Below are 17,923 nucleotides of genomic sequence, written 5' to 3' on the forward strand. Positions count from 1 at the left end.
TATACATGTCATATTTCGAAGATCTTATTTCTTTTTTGTTTTTAATTAGGCTGTGCGTTTTCAAGGACGTAAATTCTCGGAATACGCAGCAGATGACGCAATAGCCCATCTCTCAGGTGATATTTCTCGAATGGATAGTTTGTTAGTTCATTTGCATTTTTTATGGGTGAGCCCTGCACAAATCACAATCAGAACTATCTCTCTTTGGTCCCAACTTGGTCCAGCGACTTTCGTAGGGATTGGGATAATACTGTTCTATAATCCACTTCAAGGTAAGTAATCCATAGTTATATATTATTATAGTTATTCACTAATGTATATAGGCGAAATATTGTTTCATATCAAGAAAGTTTTTGAATCTGCCTTAATCAATTTTATCTTTATCTTTTAGTTCTACGTTTCCTATAGGATAGCATTTAAACTATGAACTACTGTATATGTTTTGCTTGTTAGCGAAAGCCAAAATTTTAATGTGTGTATTTTATCAAATAGAAGAGAGTTCTCTCCCTCTCGAACAATAAATCATATTTTAAAAAGCGCAATTAGTTCTCAGTCAATACTTAAAACTCAATACATTTTTCTTGTTTTAACATGTGATCCTCCATAAGTACTTAATAAAACGTCACCAAATTACATCAATTGATATTCACTTCGAGTTATCACTTACATTAATGCACTTTAACATAACAGCATTTATTGTGATATTATATTACTCAATATTAACTCATTTCTCAAAAACTTTTATAACGTATCAGAATTTCTTGGAGTACCATATTACTCAATATTAACTCATTTCTCGAAAACTTTTGTAACGTAACAGGATTTCTTAGGATACTATATTACTCAATATTAACTCATTTCTCGAAAACTTTTGTAACGTAACAGAATTTCTTAGGATACCATGTTACTCAATATTAACTAATTTCTCGATAACTTTTGTAACGTAACAATATTTCTTATGATACTATATTACTCAACATTAACTCATTTCTCGAAAACCTTTGTAACATAATAGTATTTCTTATTATACTACATTACTCAATATAAACTCCTTTTTCGAAAACATTTGTAAGGTAACAGTATTTCTTATGATACTATATTACTCAATATTAACTCATTTCTCGAAAACTTTTATAACGTAACAATATTTCTTATGATACTATATTACTTAATATTAGCTCATTTTTCGAAAACTTTTGTAACACAACAGTATTTCTTATGATACTATAATATTCAACATTGACTCATTTCTCGAAAACCTTTGTAACATAACAGTATTTCTTATTATACTACATTACTCAATATTAACTCCTTTTTCGAAAACATTTGTAAGGTAACAGTATTTCTTATGATACTATATTACTCAATATTAACTAATTTCTCGAAAACCTTTTTATCATTTTAGATTATAGTAATTAAAAAGTTTCATTAATAAAATTTAAGATTTCTTTGTTTGGAATTTAACGTCCCCTTCAGAATCGAAGCTGTATGAAATATGATTCTACAGCTTACCGTGGGATCTGAGTTAGATATATTTTCACAAAGAGAGATGTCCTCTTGCATGAAAATCAAATGCTAATCTTCAATTTTTACATTATTTTCCCTAACCAGGCATACTAATAAAAAATTTCTTAAGAAGTGATCACAAAAAATACTTTTTTAAAGAGTAAGTAAGTTGAGAATATTCAAAAAAACAGTGTAATAAAATATTTAGTCATTTATTAAATTTAATGAATCAAAATTAAATAAATTATCTTAAAGATATTAAAAAACTAAATATCTTATATATATTAAGTAAGTTGAGATTAATTCTTTCAGAAGACAGAAAAAAGATACAAACCTGGGAACGCTGTATCATGCTTTACCAGAGTAAAGAGCGACCACTATTGTCCAAAATGATGTCCTAAGACAAAAGTGAGAAGTCGATTAGTTTTAAACCTATCGAAATGACTCTGCCTTCTTACTTCATTGTAAATAAGGAGAAAATATATAAAGTTCATCCAACATCCATACTTCTTAGCATATCATTGCACAATATGACAATATGATTTTATATTTAAAGCATAAAACCAAATATCGATGAATAAATCGGGTAATTTATTATACAAACAGTTGAACAACAGCAGTTTCTAAGTACTTCCTATTAATTTTGGTTTCAGGTCTTATGGGTCTTGTATTTTCTAGATTGCAATCTCGCATACCAAAAGTTACGAGGGAAAGAATGTCTCTTATCAGAGATTTCTTAGTTCGAATGAAGTTGACCAGAATGAATTCTTGCGAGGAACTTTTTGAAAGAAAGGTCAGAGAAATACGAAAGTAAGTTTACATTTCTTACACACACAGTACCGGTAAGTGAAATGTTGATAAATATATTTTGATGTGTTTCTATACATCCATTCTTTATGTTAATACAGTACAAAATAAAGGTAGAGTTCTCTTGAAAATATATCGAGATGAATTACTGGGAGTACGATGAATCTGAGAACGACACCAGAAATGTAAATGTACGACAATTACTCTAAGATTAAACATTATCTTGAAAATGTGAAGATGAATTTCCAGGCATTTAACAAATATACTCAAGTTATCAATTATGTAACATAAACTTCTTGTAACAGAATGGATATTAAAAGCATATGTAGACGAACTATAAAATCCGTGCTAAGTGCTAAAACGAAAATGTTGCGTAAACAGGCCAGATTTTACTTCAGAACTGATAGAACATATAGGCACGCGCATTCTTCTGGGATTATTTGAACTATTTCCACAGTGAATACTAGAATACTAGATTTTTCACTGAGCAGTGATAGGCAAATAGGCTACATTTTTACATTGAACCAAACTTTTCCATTTTTGGTACTTAGCACGGATTTTATATTCAGTCTACAAAAGTATGTGCTAGTTGTTATGTATCAGGAAATATGTTCAACATTGTATGCTACGTAATTATCAAGAGATTGAGCAGAAGTAAAATTGAGAGTAGAAGGATCCATAAAAGTTGGTTGCAATAATTTCCAACCCTGAACTATGACGTAACAGCAGGCTTTTGCAATCAGAGCATGACACAGAGAACAGATTGAACAAGAAAAAGAAGAATGAAGTAGGTGAAATGGAATAAAACACGGTTGGTAGTGTTCCATTAGCCATGAATCAACGATTAATGTATCTGCAAAACTATCAACTACGTCTTATTTGCCTGTCACCGCTGTCTTGTATCAACGCTAGCTTTGCTACCTTCTCTTTGGTTTATGTAAGAAGTTTACGTCACAGAGCATCCGGTTCGAAATGACTGAACGATTGGAACCGCTTATTGCAGAAAAGAGGCATCTTTAATAAAAACTTATTCAAGTACTCCAAAGGAGTATTACTGCAAGAATAAGTACATGTGGAAATAATAATGACCGTTATTATTTCCAAAAATCCGGTATTGTAAGTAGAGGATATTTGGTGCAGATACTTTCTATTACTTTTCTTTTGATGTGTAAATTTTGCAAAATATCAGATAGCAGTACTAGGCCTACATGTCTCATATTACAATATAATTAAATATGTTAATTTGAAGTTTCAGATTTTTAATAAAATCATAATTTTCATTTTTCAGACAAGAAGTCCAACTCATCCATCAGGTGGGTTACTGGCGAGCTGTTAACCGAAGTGTCTCTTTGAGTCATGCTAAGATAGTTCTTCTCCTTACGTTCTTCACTTATTCCACCAGTGGGAAAGTGTTTGATGCTCAAATGGTAAGCGTATACCTTTTTCAAAAATAAATGTTCATTTTGTATATAAATTAAAAGATCTTAAAATGAACATATATTGTATAATGCGTTACAAAAATTAGAATAGAAACTTTTCTTCGGTTAAAGTTTAAAGTATAAGTTAGTTACGTTATAGTTTTCTACTGGTTTCAGTAGAGAGTTTTGCTGAATTTGAGAAGATTACTGGTATATGCTAAACCAGTAAAAAAGAGTTCTACTTCTGATTTTGACTTGCTTGCGTTTTGCTAAGCCTTGACTTGGGGAAAAAACTTTTAAAGGAGACCATAATGAAACTCATTTATGGTTGCGGTTAAAAATTATGCTTAAAATTATTATGAAATGAGATGAATATGCTATTTAAGAGTATTTTTAAAAAGTGATTAACTTATATTTCTTCTTCCAGAAAACCCTTTTAGGTGATTCCGGAATTGTAGTGAATTCGAATCTACATTGAGAGTTGTCTGGCCTAGAAGTCAAATGAGTGTATCTCTTTCTTTCTTTTTTTTAAAGGTAACCAAGAAAGTTCTGTCACTTCACCCACCACCTTCAAACATCGATATGTCACGTAAGACGTATTTGGAAGATCAAAAATAGTCCCCATCAGCATCGACTACCTTCTGCCAACATTCTGGAAGGCCATGGATTCTATCGCGGTAAAACTTGGTGGGCCGTGAAGCGAAGAAGGTGTATCAAGTGCATTTTGCACCTCTACTAGGTATTTGAACTGGCGTCCTCTAAGGTGATTGTCCAAGGAATGGAAAAGGTGATAATCGGACGGTGCAATATCAGGGGAGCATGACGGATGCAATAGTGTTTCCCATTCAAACCATAGAATGGTATCCCAGATCATTCTAGCCACATGGGGCTTAGCGTTGTCCTATAAGAGGAGGATCCATTTGCGATTCAGAATTGCTGGCTCCAAAGTTTTGAGCTTTTCTTGAACACGGCTCAACTGTTGACAGTGCACATTTGCATTGATGCTCTGACCAGTTGGTAGCAGTTCCCGATGCACGATGCAGCGAGCAGTCCACCAAACAAAAATGAGGATCTTCTGCTGGTGCAGTGCTGCTTTCGGCTGTTTTGGAACCGGTTCATGCGAAGCTAACCAATGATGACTACTCCATGAAGCTTCGTACAGGAGCCGCTTCTCATCACATGTCAAACACCCTGTGCAGAAATGGCTCCTTCCTCAGACGAGACAGAAAAGAAACACAGGTGTCTGCTCGAGTTGCCTCCTGGCCCGGAGTCAAATCATATGAGACCCATCGACCCAACTTGTAGTGCTTTTTAAGTTGATGGAAGTGCTTCCGAATGGCTTCTCCACTCACACTGAATTGTAGACCCAGTTCCTCACATGTCTGGCTACTGTTCGCCTCAATTGCTGCCTGAAGATCTTAATTTTGTACATGTGTTGGTCTTCCGGCACCTGGTGCGTCTTCGAGTGTTTCGTCACCGTCCTTAAACTTGTTAAACCACCGGTGCACTGTCCTCGTAGTCATGACACCCTCACAAAAGGCCTGACATATCTTCCACCCCGCTGCAGCTACGTTTGACCCCAGTTTGAACTCATACAGCATAAACGCCCTTATGACGCTCTGTGGAGGTCCCATGTTCACTCTGTCCTTACAAACTGAACTGCGACAACCAGAGAGTATGTTAGATATACTTCCACCAACAACTGACCTTCGCCTTATCTCCATTCGCATTCAACTCACGGTGTGATGGCCAATTGAACACATACCTCCACAAAAAGCGACACAATTTCTTGGCTACCTTATATAAACATTTAAAAAATTTTCCATTCTTTTCATCTTCTAGCAAGCAAGGAAGTGGTCTTAGCATGTCTTAAAATGTAGATTAGGTAATGAGTAACATTTTGATATGGATTCTTCAAAGAAGATGTCAATCTTTCTTTCCTTTTCTTTGTCTTTATTTCCAATATAATGAAGAGAACAATACCAACATTTAAAAAAGTAGAAAATACCCTCTCGAGAGATGGACTATTACGAAAATATCAATTCTATCTTGTTGAATAGTTGAAAAGTAGTCAATGAAAACGTAACCAATAGAATTATAAAGTTGTGCCAACGATTTTTTTATGTACCATACTACAATGTTAACGAACTTTTAATATTGTTCTTTAGTTATTCACTACTTTGAAGATTACAAGCAATAATGAATATTTGAAATTTCCTTTTGACGATACCAGTTCATTTATTTTTTATTTTTTTTTTTTTACATGTCATTAGGATATCACCATTGACGCATATCAATTAAACAGAATTAAACATTTGAGTAGTTGTATTTGTAACTACCGAAGACTCAATTTCCTGAGTATGAACCACAGGTTCGAAAGAAAAATTGATCGTTTAAACATTTTAAAATTTTAACGTTAAACTAAATTTGGTAATGGCTAAGCGATTTAGTACGAAGATTCGAGTTTGATTTTAGGGGAAGTCCCAAGTTTCTGATTTAACGTTAAACTGTAGATCCATTTTCATATAAGCTCGGTGATAGATAGGAATGTTAAATTCCAAAGCTAAAAGAATATTCAATAATATTGAACTAGTACACCGTAATATAAAACTTAGGTGGAATAATTTTATTTGCACTAATTATTCTAACATTAAATATCATGACAATAATAAAATTTATAATTATCTCCATAAACAAAATATTATCTAATACAAATATTCAGTAAGAAAGTACGGTACATTCTCTTTACGTATTTAAATTAAGGATTTAATTTTTATATTCTCAGTAAGAATATATCGTTATTTATCAGCTAAGTATAACATATAACAATATATTGAATACTATACTTGCATAATTATATTTTTCTGTAATGTATTTTATGTTTAGCTATTTATGGCTATCGTCATGTACAACAATATTCGATCAACACTCAATCAACAATTTTCATTAGGATGTGCAGATCGAGGAGAAGTATTCAACCGAATTCACAATATTCAGGTATGTAGAAACTTTCATGAAATAGCAAAACTAATAATGATCAGTCATGGGCGCCCGGAGAAAATTTTCTAGGGGGCATCTCCCTGGTTGCTATATTACGTTTGGTATTTTTTTTTTTATTTGTATCAAGAAATCTTAAGAAATTATACATATACATTTTCGTTAGCCAGTAGGCCCGCCCCCTGCCCCCCTTCGGGCGCCCATGATCACTGTTAAAACTAAAATGATAGAAGTGATAAGTATTTTTTTTTTAATTTCTAAACTATTAACGAGTTTGATTCCTAAAAACTCGTAAGATCTTTCTTCCAAAAGAACTTTAATTTTATACGTTAGTTAAATTGTATAAGTATAGGCAAAAGCTTTATTTGTGTGTTCGTATTTCAGAGATTTGTTTCGAACTCATGTAACAAAAGATGTATTTAATACGAATGTCTTTGTCCATTTTACCTTTATCGCTGAGAATAATATTTAATCAAGATTTACAAATATATGATTTGTAGAAGCATGATAAGGACTTTTAGTACACTTTGGGTTGCATGCAAAATCTATGTGTCTGAATTTAATTAACTGTATTGTATACAATTATTAACTATAAAACTATATTTTTTATATTATAAGAAAATATTTAGATTCCATTCTTTTATGTAGAAGTTTCTACTAGAGGCTGAAGGGGGAAATGGTGAACATGAAGCTAAAATCATCGTGACAGCGGGACTGAATGTTCGGCGATTCTCTCTTTTACTTAGGCCTGGGCAATTAATAGCTATTACTGGACTTCCAGGTTCTGGAAAAGTAAGTAAACTTAGAAATGCTTCTTTCTTTAGAAACTATTGGGTTTAATGTGAATAAAACAATTGAAACACGTAATAGCTCTGAAGGATAAATAGTAATATTTCTTGAATATTCTTTGAATTTATCATCCTTTATGTTGATATTTGTTTGACAAAATGTTTGAATTTCAAAACATGTACAATACTATTATAAATCATCAAGTACATTGTAACTAGTATGTGAATCAACAACTATCAGAAATATATTACAATAATTCCTTTATCAACTTTTATTTCTTTGACATACTACGAAACTCTGTTTCTTTAATAACAGATTTTGATGTTAATCTTAGACTTTTAAATTACAAAGTAATGGACCTTGTTCTTTTTAAATAACAATACTTTTTTTGTATTATACACACAGAGTAATCTTCTACAGTCTATGGCTTTGGAGCTTTGCTTGGGAGATACAGACCCTCGGAAAGAGCGTAGTATATCGTTGGCTCCACAAACACCTTGGGTATTTCCTGGTTCCATGTGGCAGAATGTAATCATGAGTCGAGGTCAAGCCGTGGGTGTGGACCGCATTCGACTGGATCGAGTTCTAAGAATTAGTGGTCTTGACAAAGACATCGCACAACTGATTGGTGGCGAAGAAGCAGAAGTTGGCGGACCAGAGTTAGAGTTAACTTCTGACCAAAGAGCACGAGTTAGCTTGGCAAGGTATTATACACATAATTGAAAGAATGACCTTTATTAAAAAAAAAAAAAAAAAAAAAAGCTTAATTAAAAACGGATAAGGCTAAATGTCATGTTTACATTTGAATTAGAACATTTTTCTTAAATTTTAACAAATTTAGTAGTTTAATCAACAAAATGATAACAACCAGAGAAGTATTCTTCATTCACAACCAACATTGAACTAATATTGCCAATCTTCTCCCCTTTGGCATTCCCACCACATACGCTGATATCGTATTTCTAGCAATTAATATACGTACAGATTAAGTTGTTGAAAATGTAAAGCTCTATATACTCGCTACGCTAGCTAAACTTTTCTCTAAATCGATTTCTTTATTCTTGCAAAAATAGATGTTTTCTGATTCTCAAGCCATCAAATATTCATTAATTCTACCACTAAGCATCTTGATACATCATTTGTTATTTATCTTTAGGAGTAGTGGTTAATAATGTGTAAATTAAAAATAAAAAGACTAAAGTGAAATATTTAGCCTCTATAGCACAACAATAAGACCTGAAAATAGTAATAAAAATTTTATTTATTTTTAAAGAGAGTTTTCATAATTTAAACTCAGTTCTTCTGAGAATAAAGAACATTTGTCTTTATGGTTCTCGAATCACTGATGAAACTGTTCTCATAATTTATCAATTACATCGATAAGTGACTAACAAGAGCTAAGTTTACTAAAGCTAAGGACTAAGTTTACTACCGTCTTCTAGTTATGTAAGACATTACTATCTACTATTATGATTTAACAATAAAACACAATCACCATTTGTTTTCTGTTGAACTTACCAGGAACATATCAATATTGGTACATATACGTAGGGATTTATTTCCTGTCTCTTGTATGTTTTTAGATGCTTGATTGTAAACATAGTGTAAACTTTCAGACTAATTATAACGTTTTTTGAATCGTTCTCTTTATCTTGTCTTTAGGTTAGGCAACTATTTTGGTTTTAGCATAAATAGTAACACTAAATAATTGCGTTAATTATTATGTAAAAATTTAAAATTAATTCATAATATGCATTTCTCTATATGGCATTTGTTGAAATTTAGGCACTAAACTAAATCTTTTGTTTTATTTCTAGAGCTTTATACAAAGATGCAGATATATATTTGTTAGACGAACCGCTAGCGTTAATGGATCCACAAGCAGCAAAGGAAATGTTTGAAGAATGTATCATGCAATATTTAAGGACGAAGACTAGAGTGCTGGTTACAACTCAGTATAGACATCTGAAACTAGCAGATTTAATTGTTCTGGTTTCACAGGTACCAGTGCTATTTTGTACCAAAGAGAAAGAAAATTTAAGTGCAAAGTTCAAACATGATAGATGAACTTAATATTCTTTATTTTATTTACAAAAATAAGAAAAAAATTCTATTTCGATATGTTCTATATACATGTCAATTAGTAAAAATAATCATCATACTTATTTTATTTAATTAATAAGTTTAGTTAACGTGAAATTTTATTTGATATAAAATGTACTTTTTTATACTTTGCCCCAGTTAACCGTAATTTACTTTACAACTTGAGCATTTCACATGGTTCAATTCTCGATTACTGATGTGTTTACAGGATAATTAAAAAGGGAAACTATTTATTTATTTATTTATCAATTGTACCTAATGTTATTGAAACGCAAAATTTTCCCCAAACAAATTTAGTACTTCATTAAACTTAGTATAATTCAAAATACATCAATATTACAGGGGCCAATAAAGGTGTTACACTCCATCTAGATGGATTAGTACTGATGAGTTCTGAATACTACATTGTACTTTGTTATACAACATAAATTTAATGAAGTATGAAATGTTACTAACTTACTATATAGACATTGCGAGAATTACGTTTTAATTGTCAGAAATAGATGCAGTCATTGGCCGTTTTACTATGCTCTCACATTCAAATGCAAATCATAGTTGACTTTCATCGTACGTATGTAGCTTCCAACCAAGATAAGAATATTATGAGATAACACTATAGTAAAATAAATGCAATACATTAAGATTACTATTATATGAGTAGTAAATGGGGATAATATCATCCTTAGGGCAGAGTGGTGGCCACTGGAAAATTTAAGGATCTCCTGAATCGACATGGAGACATTTTAAAACCATTGGCAACGGAAGAAGATGCCCATGACGATGATGATGAGGAAATGAAGGGGGAAGTGATTGAATTGAAACCACGGAAGGAAAGGAGGGGGGTAAGTAAAATAATTTTATGATATCTACATAAAATAATTTTATCTTCGTAAATAGCTGCATATTTTTACTTACTGGTATTTATTGCATCAATTTAAATGAAATCGAGATCAGTTTACAATGAGCATAGGAATAAAATATAATAATTGTGATCGGGAGCTTTGAAATCTTCAATATTTTTGCAAAATCAGAAAATAAAATTGCTTTCAAAACCAATTTTTTTTTTTCATTAATTAATAATAAAAATATTAGAAGAAGAACAAGGACAACATTTTATTTCTTCATTTTGTTGAAAATGAATTGTGAACTTCGGCATGCTAACAAAGCTAGGACACCTGAATCGTGATTATAATGCGTAAATGAAAAACGAGTAAATAAGTAACAATGTAGCTTCACACATAAAAAATAATGTATTTATGAATGTAAATCATCATTAAATACAAGTGTTTGACTATAGTAGGTAGAAAGCAAATATCTATCTATATAGAGTAAACACATTAGCTCGCTTATTATCAGATCTCCAAAACTGTTGAACCCAGAATCTTGAAATTTTGGATCAAATGTTTCCCCTTAAAGTCAAGATTGTGGCTAAGGTGAAGCTTTATAAAATTATTCCCTTTAGGTTAGAAAAGAGGGTAAATTACTTTTTAACAATTATCATATGATTCGTTTGAACCACTGAATATTAAAGTACGACATTGATAAATAGGATGTATTTAATACCAATACGTGTAGATCATTTATTCACTTACATAAATAAAGTATAACTTCATGTAGAAAGAGGACGAAAGTTTCTTAAGACAACTGGACAAAAAATTGCCATATTTGGTCTTTCATTCATATGAATCTTTCATTCAGTTGCACATACTAAAAGGATGACACAAGGGAAGAGGTGAAGAGGGAGGAAAGCTGTGGGTGCCTTTGCTTATTCATTAAATTACAGACGACAGAAGAGGACAAAAAAAAAAAAAAAAATTGAAGTAGAACATAAGTGAGTTTTTTTTTTTTTATCTTTCAGTTATTGTAAACAAAAATTGAGTTAATGACTTCGAAACTGATTAGTTATAACTTTGTATGGGATTTGAAATTTGAGCGTTTACCATGTCAAATTGAGAATTGAATCTTTAGAGCTTCCATCAAGTTATTGTTATCCAAGTTTCATACTCTAAGAAAATGTTGCATGCTTATTAGATCTGACCCTGACTTTTAAGCAATATTCAAAAAAAAATGAAGGAATATATTTATGCATCTGTTCTTCAATTAATTAAATAAATAAACAAAAGTAAGGTAAGCGACTATTTATATACCATTGGTGCAACACGTAGAAAGGAAATATAGAAGTTACAAAATATTAAAGGATAACAATGAATGTAGTGTATTGTTATGTATTTTTTCCTCTTAGGCTCACACAAAAGTTCAACAGAGCTCAGCGATGAAGAGAAAGAAGAAAGATCGAATGAAGATAAAGATTCGTTATGGAAGAGAAAATTGTTTGAAGTTTTACGTAGCTTATTTTCGTTGCGGAGGAAATGGTTTTCTTCTTGGTCTTATGTTTCTCCTACTTACAATTACTCATATTGTATATTATGGCTCAGATTACTGGCTGGCTCTTTGGTAAGGAAATTTTGATTTCATGTGCAAAATATTGTAGAGTTAATTATTAACCGTAATGGCTGTTAAAATATCATTACACGAAATATGAAACAAAGATAATACAAAACATGTCCATCAAATATTAAAAAGAATAATATCGTCTTCTTTCGTCAACAGTGTACTCTTTTATTCAAAATTAAAACATTTAACGCTGTCGTGTTTATTCTAGATATAGCAACTAAGTTTTCATACAGCAACAAGATGCACTCCTTGTAGAAGACAAGAATCGAACATTTCATAGAAGTGAATACTAAAACCAAATTAAACTAGCCGAAAGTTTTCGATAATCATGACTGTTATCGAACGTAAAAGAAAACAGAGAAATAGGTAGAAATACATATTTATGGTGAATTATATATCACCATATTGTCTACAAATATTGTTACTGTCACGTAATAGTACAGAATATATGTATAATCATATGTAAAATTGGTGACGTGGAATAAAATAAATAGATAAAATGGAAGTAGCAATCGTTCCTCTATACCGTGAATTATTTATCTATATTCTGGATGGATTGATCTATTGTTCAAAATTTCCCGGCCATCTATCTCTGTTTAAAAGTACTTTCACCAATAAGAGGAAGTAAACCAAAGAAATGCAAAGCCTCTTTTTTGATTATTTAAAGTTTTCTTTCGAATCCAAATATTAAATCGTGCTAGATATGATTTGTGAAAATATGGTCTCTTTATGACAGGTGGTGACCAGTTTAAAAAGAAATCAAATATTGAATGAATAATGTAATATTGAACATTTTGATATCCGGAACGTAAATTAATTATGTAATATTGAAGTTGTCTATACATATTCGTATCAAATAAACCGGTATCAAATAATGCACGTATTACCTAGACAAAGTTATTGGGAAAATCTAATATTCAGGAAGTAAAGGAAAGCTATAAGTCAAAAGTGATTATTATTGATATCAATCCTGTTTCGTTATTTTGAATTGATTGATATGTAAGTTGCGTGGATAGAATAATTAAATATCCTGTCCACAAAAATTAATTATTTTACATTTCATGTAATGTTCATGGAAATGCCTATTATTAATTAAATTAAACTAAAAATTTATGTTTTATTTATTTTAATTGAATTTTATTTATTTATTTTAAATGCACTGACTGTACTAATTTGGTGAATTGTTATATAATTATGTGATATCATATAATGTCAATTATTACATTGTTATAATTTTATATTTGATGGCGATATCTTCTCCGCCTGTAGGCCTTCATTTGTCAAATGAAAGCTTTCGAATTGCTGTTACCTTACGTTTAGGTTTAGTTGTTTGTGAGCCTCATTGCTGTCCAGCTTGTGGAAACGAGGTTAACCAACGTGGCCTGCATGGCCTTTCATGAATGAACGCACAGAAAGATTCGCCCGACACTCCTTCGTTAATGATATAATACTATGAGCCCTTAACATAGCTTTAATTCCTTCAATACGGGAACCATCTGGTTGCTGTTGTTCGGTGGAAAGCGACCGGATGGGATGGCATTGATTCTATGGATAAGAGGTAAATGTTTATTGTAAGACTTCACATGCGTTGATACATACGCTCATTCAAGTCTCCTTCTGTCGGTAATGAACGCTGGAGCTGTTGCTAATCGCAGAGAAGCTGAAAAGAAAGGAAATACAATAACCTTCTCTAAAGTTTTGTTTTCACTGCAATCGCTATTGAAACCAGTAGTGCTTGGGGTGCAAGAAGTCTGGAATTCATTAGAGAGGTAGGAAGACGCATTTCTTGTGTTTCCGGCGAAGTTCGCTCCACATCTTATCTAATACAGCACATATCTGTTTCTATCCAACGTGGTAACGTCTCGTCGGTCCTTGGCACTTTACCTCCTGGAAAGGAACTTGATGAGGTGTTTATACTCTGATAAGAATAGTTTTATATATATTAATCTATAGACAATTTTTTTCTTTGACCTTATAATTATATACTTAAATTGTAATTTATATGAATGCAGTGTAATTATGCCATTTCGGTTAATAATCTTATTATTGTAAATTTTATTAAGACTTATTGTAATAGCTTGCTACTATAGAATATTTAATAAATATTTTATATTTTAATACGTAACAATCAAATATTATTACAATTTACAGTGTAATTCAAATTTATAATATTAACAATTTTATTTATTATTATTATTATTATTTTTAAACATTATATGTTTTTATATGATCATGTAATTTTTCATGATTTACAATTTTACTAACATCAAGAACGCTTAAACTCTTCTTGTCATTTTACTTTCTTATTCGCCTGTTCTACGTGCCTCTTGTTTCGCTTTGCTGGCCTCAGAAAGCTTCCTATACTTTAGAAAATTCTATTACAATAAAAATAAAGTAATGAGAAAGAAAGCAATAATAATAATAAAGGGAACATTTATATCATTAATATGAATTAAATTGTGAATTGTAACAATTTTTGATTATTGGATATTGAAATATACCTATGATTTTTTTTTTTCAAATTTAAGTCTTTATTTACGCATTCCAATATTAAGAATACATGTACATACATATACATATACATTTTCTTCAAATGATAACAATATATTACTTAATTTACATTTTGGTATATCAATTAAGCTCTCTCAGCTCGCAATTTCCAGCCGGTAGAAAAGAACTGTTCTCGGTAAAGCGTTTTGTACAATACTGTCCGTTAACAGTACATCATTTCGTACTTTAAATGTATCTATATATAATCACCCGATGCACAAAATCATGTGATAATTGTAAAAAACATGAAAAAAAAGATGGTAAAAAAAGATAAAACGATGGTGCATAGAAAAGAAAGAACAAAAAATGATATGAAAAAAAAGCAAATTCTGCATAATTTTAAAAGGAAAACCTCTTCTAATAATTTGCCAGGAGGTAATGGACCTAAAATGGAAGTCACATTGCCTCGTTGAACTGCTATGCTGATACGTTGTATCAGAAAATTAGTAGCTCGTTTGTCGCCAGTAACGTTGCAATACGTTGGCTTACTTCTTTGATGAAATTTGGACCTTCGAGGGCCCAAGTACCAATCGATTCAATGGCCACGGTCACGAACATGTACCTATCGAGTGGTTCTTTATATTTTCTTCTTTTCTTACATTCTCTGTGGGCTGAAATAGCTCCTTTCCGTGATGACGAAAAAACAAGGTTGGATGAAGCGAAAGTATCACATCAGGTGAAATCACAAAGAAGAATCTTTCCCCTCTTCCATGGTACCAGCGTCATGCCATCTGGTCTTTTGCTGTTAGATCTGTTACATCCTGGAGGTTCACGAACAGATGGAGCTTCCGACGATGTGAGTGCTCTCCAGATAATGTCATTCACGTTCGAATGTCTCACATGTCTTCCGGAATTACTTATGCAAGAATTATGTAACAATTAATATTTTACTATAATAATTGTATTAAAATTCCTCTAATTAGTACAACTCTGATGATAAACGGAATCAGTGCGTTTGAAATTTAAATATGTCTTAAAAAGTGGGAAAAAAACAACAACAACAAGAATGGGAACCAGAAGTCTATCTTTAAAATTAAACCTTTCCAAAATATTAAAAGTAGTGAGGTTCAGACAAAGGCAGATCATAATAAAAATAAGTCTTTTGTAGCCAAAAAAGTTCATATAGCATATAACAAAAACACAGAATTTGAGACATTAACTTCTATAAGTTTAAAGACGAAGGAAATGAGACTAGTCATAAACACTTATAAGATTTCTTTCTATTACAGGGCAGATGTAAATGAGATGAGATCTCTATCAGCGCTGAATGTAACAGATGCTTTCAGTCCGTTGTACAGTGAAACTAGATTGTTATTCTTCATCCCTCAAGGAGTACGAGAAAATGAAGCTTTGTTTGTGTATGCAGGAATGGTTTTGACTCTCATTCTCAGCTCGACCGTCTCTTATTCATTTCTATTCAAAGTTGGCGTTCGAGCTTCCTACAGACTTCATAAGAAAATGGTCCAAGCAGTGCTAGCTGCCCCTTTGGCAATGCTTACTCGACAAAGGATTGGTAAGTATCCCTATGTGTTTCTTCGCGATTTCTAATTTCTCCTAAATTTTCGAGTGATAGTAGAAGTAAAGAAAATCCTGTTGAAATACTAAAGAATAAAGTCAAAATTTCAAATATGCTTGCTTATTTCATGACTTTTACATGCGAAGAAAAGAGTAATCTTTATATGTCAATCCGTCTGTTTGTCCATTTGTACGTACACAGCCTTAGAAGTCACTCTGTTCATCATATTGACACTAAATTTTAAATTTAAAGTTTGTATGAGATTCTCCATTTAAAAAAAAAAAAAATCTTTGAATTTTCCACCTATTTTCAAAAATAGGAATAGTTTACGGAAGGGTAAAAAGTGAAAATTGAGACTTTTTTCGAAAACGGAACAATATATATATATGGTTTTCTGTATATCGTACTTATATATTTAATGTTAATTTTTTTAATAAATGTGTATTAATATAATTGTTTCTAACTGCTATGCTTATCACAGCTTTCCCAAAACTTCAAGCTTCAATTCCTTCTTTCTGTCCTGTTCGTTAACTGAGTTATTAATGAATTAATTATTATTAGAGTAATTTACAGGTTTTGTTGATAACCTAGCGAAACTTGAATTATAGTTGTGTGTTTATTTATTTCCTTAATATTCTACATTGATAAATTAAAATTATTATGTATACTTATTATTTAATATTATAGTCCTCTGTAATTACAACAAAGTAGTGTTCTCTTTTAGGCGAATTATATAATTCATTCCGGATTGATATTCGACAATTGGATGAAGTAATACCAGCTATTATTTCGGATACTATTGAGGTAAGGCGATAAGTTAGTACACTACCATTATTACACGTAGGGACTACTTATGGTATCATATTAACTTATTGTAACTTATCTCTAAAGATGTCTACTTAATAAAATAAATTGACGCACAATAATCTAATATTTAGCAATAATGGCATACTATTAAACACGTCTTCATAAATAAGTGCACAACACATTAAAATTATATGGGCGCATGAGAGGACGATTCACATTAACAAAAAATTCTCTGCTTACCAACGAATCCTCTTGGGAAGCTTAATTACTTTCCATACGTTTCGGAACGCCAAGTTGGTTCCGTCTTTAGTGGCAAGATGACAAGGGTAGAAAGGGATATGAGATAAAAGGTATAAAACAAGAAATACATACCACTAAATAAATGTAACGTAAAGAATGGATCTGGAAATATCACGAGCATAGCTAAGCGCAAAAAAGTGAACTGAATCGTTTATGTTACGTCACTATTGCCAGATTCAAAATATGCATCAAAGGTAGGTAACCAAACTCTATCAATGTTGCCAGTATCCAGATTTAAAACAAATTTATATTTATGAATAAAGAATAATTCTTTAATCTCCTGTTTTTAATATCCGAAAAAAAAAAGTCTACAAAAACCTCTCACCGCATTTAAAACTTATTTTGTTGATCTACTAAATAAGTCAGGCATTTACCGCGTTCAATGCAAATGTGACTCCTCGTATAAAGGCCAAACGTAAAGCAATATTAAAACTCGAATTAAAGAAAATATTAGACAATCAAAAAAGTCACAAGAAGAGGGCATGCCAGAATTGGCGCTTCATTTAAAACAACATACACATAATAAAAACAGGTTAGTGTAATAGGTTCAGCAAAAAAAGAAAAAGATTAAAGAATTATTCTTTATTCATAAATATAAACCTGCTTTAAACCTGGATACTGGAAACATTGATAGAGTTTGGTTACCTACCTTTAATGCATATTTTGAATCTGGCAA

The 17,923-nt window shown here is 31.5% G+C and overlaps 1 protein-coding gene across 1 annotated transcript in view; it reads left to right on the plus strand.

The window, feature by feature from the left end:
- The window catches only part of LOC145692912 (ATP-binding cassette sub-family C member 4-like), a 116,805-nt gene that overhangs the window by 81,068 nt on the left and 17,814 nt on the right, over positions 1–17,923 (plus strand). Inside the window, exons 5-15 of the mRNA XM_081768466.1 lie at positions 50–272; positions 2,160–2,316; positions 3,602–3,740; positions 6,618–6,728; positions 7,377–7,520; positions 7,923–8,221; positions 9,335–9,518; positions 10,307–10,462; positions 11,863–12,074; positions 15,854–16,137; positions 16,865–16,944. Coding sequence (XP_081624592.1) covers positions 50–272; positions 2,160–2,316; positions 3,602–3,740; positions 6,618–6,728; positions 7,377–7,520; positions 7,923–8,221; positions 9,335–9,518; positions 10,307–10,462; positions 11,863–12,074; positions 15,854–16,137; positions 16,865–16,944 — 1,989 coding nt within the window. The remainder of the gene's footprint in view (positions 1–49; positions 273–2,159; positions 2,317–3,601; positions 3,741–6,617; positions 6,729–7,376; positions 7,521–7,922; positions 8,222–9,334; positions 9,519–10,306; positions 10,463–11,862; positions 12,075–15,853; positions 16,138–16,864; positions 16,945–17,923) is intronic.

Source organism: Thermobia domestica, chromosome 8 (genome assembly GCF_964235325.1).
Source record: "Thermobia domestica chromosome 8, izTheDome1.hap1.1, whole genome shotgun sequence".
Classification (NCBI taxonomy): Eukaryota; Metazoa; Arthropoda; class Insecta; order Zygentoma; family Lepismatidae; genus Thermobia; species Thermobia domestica.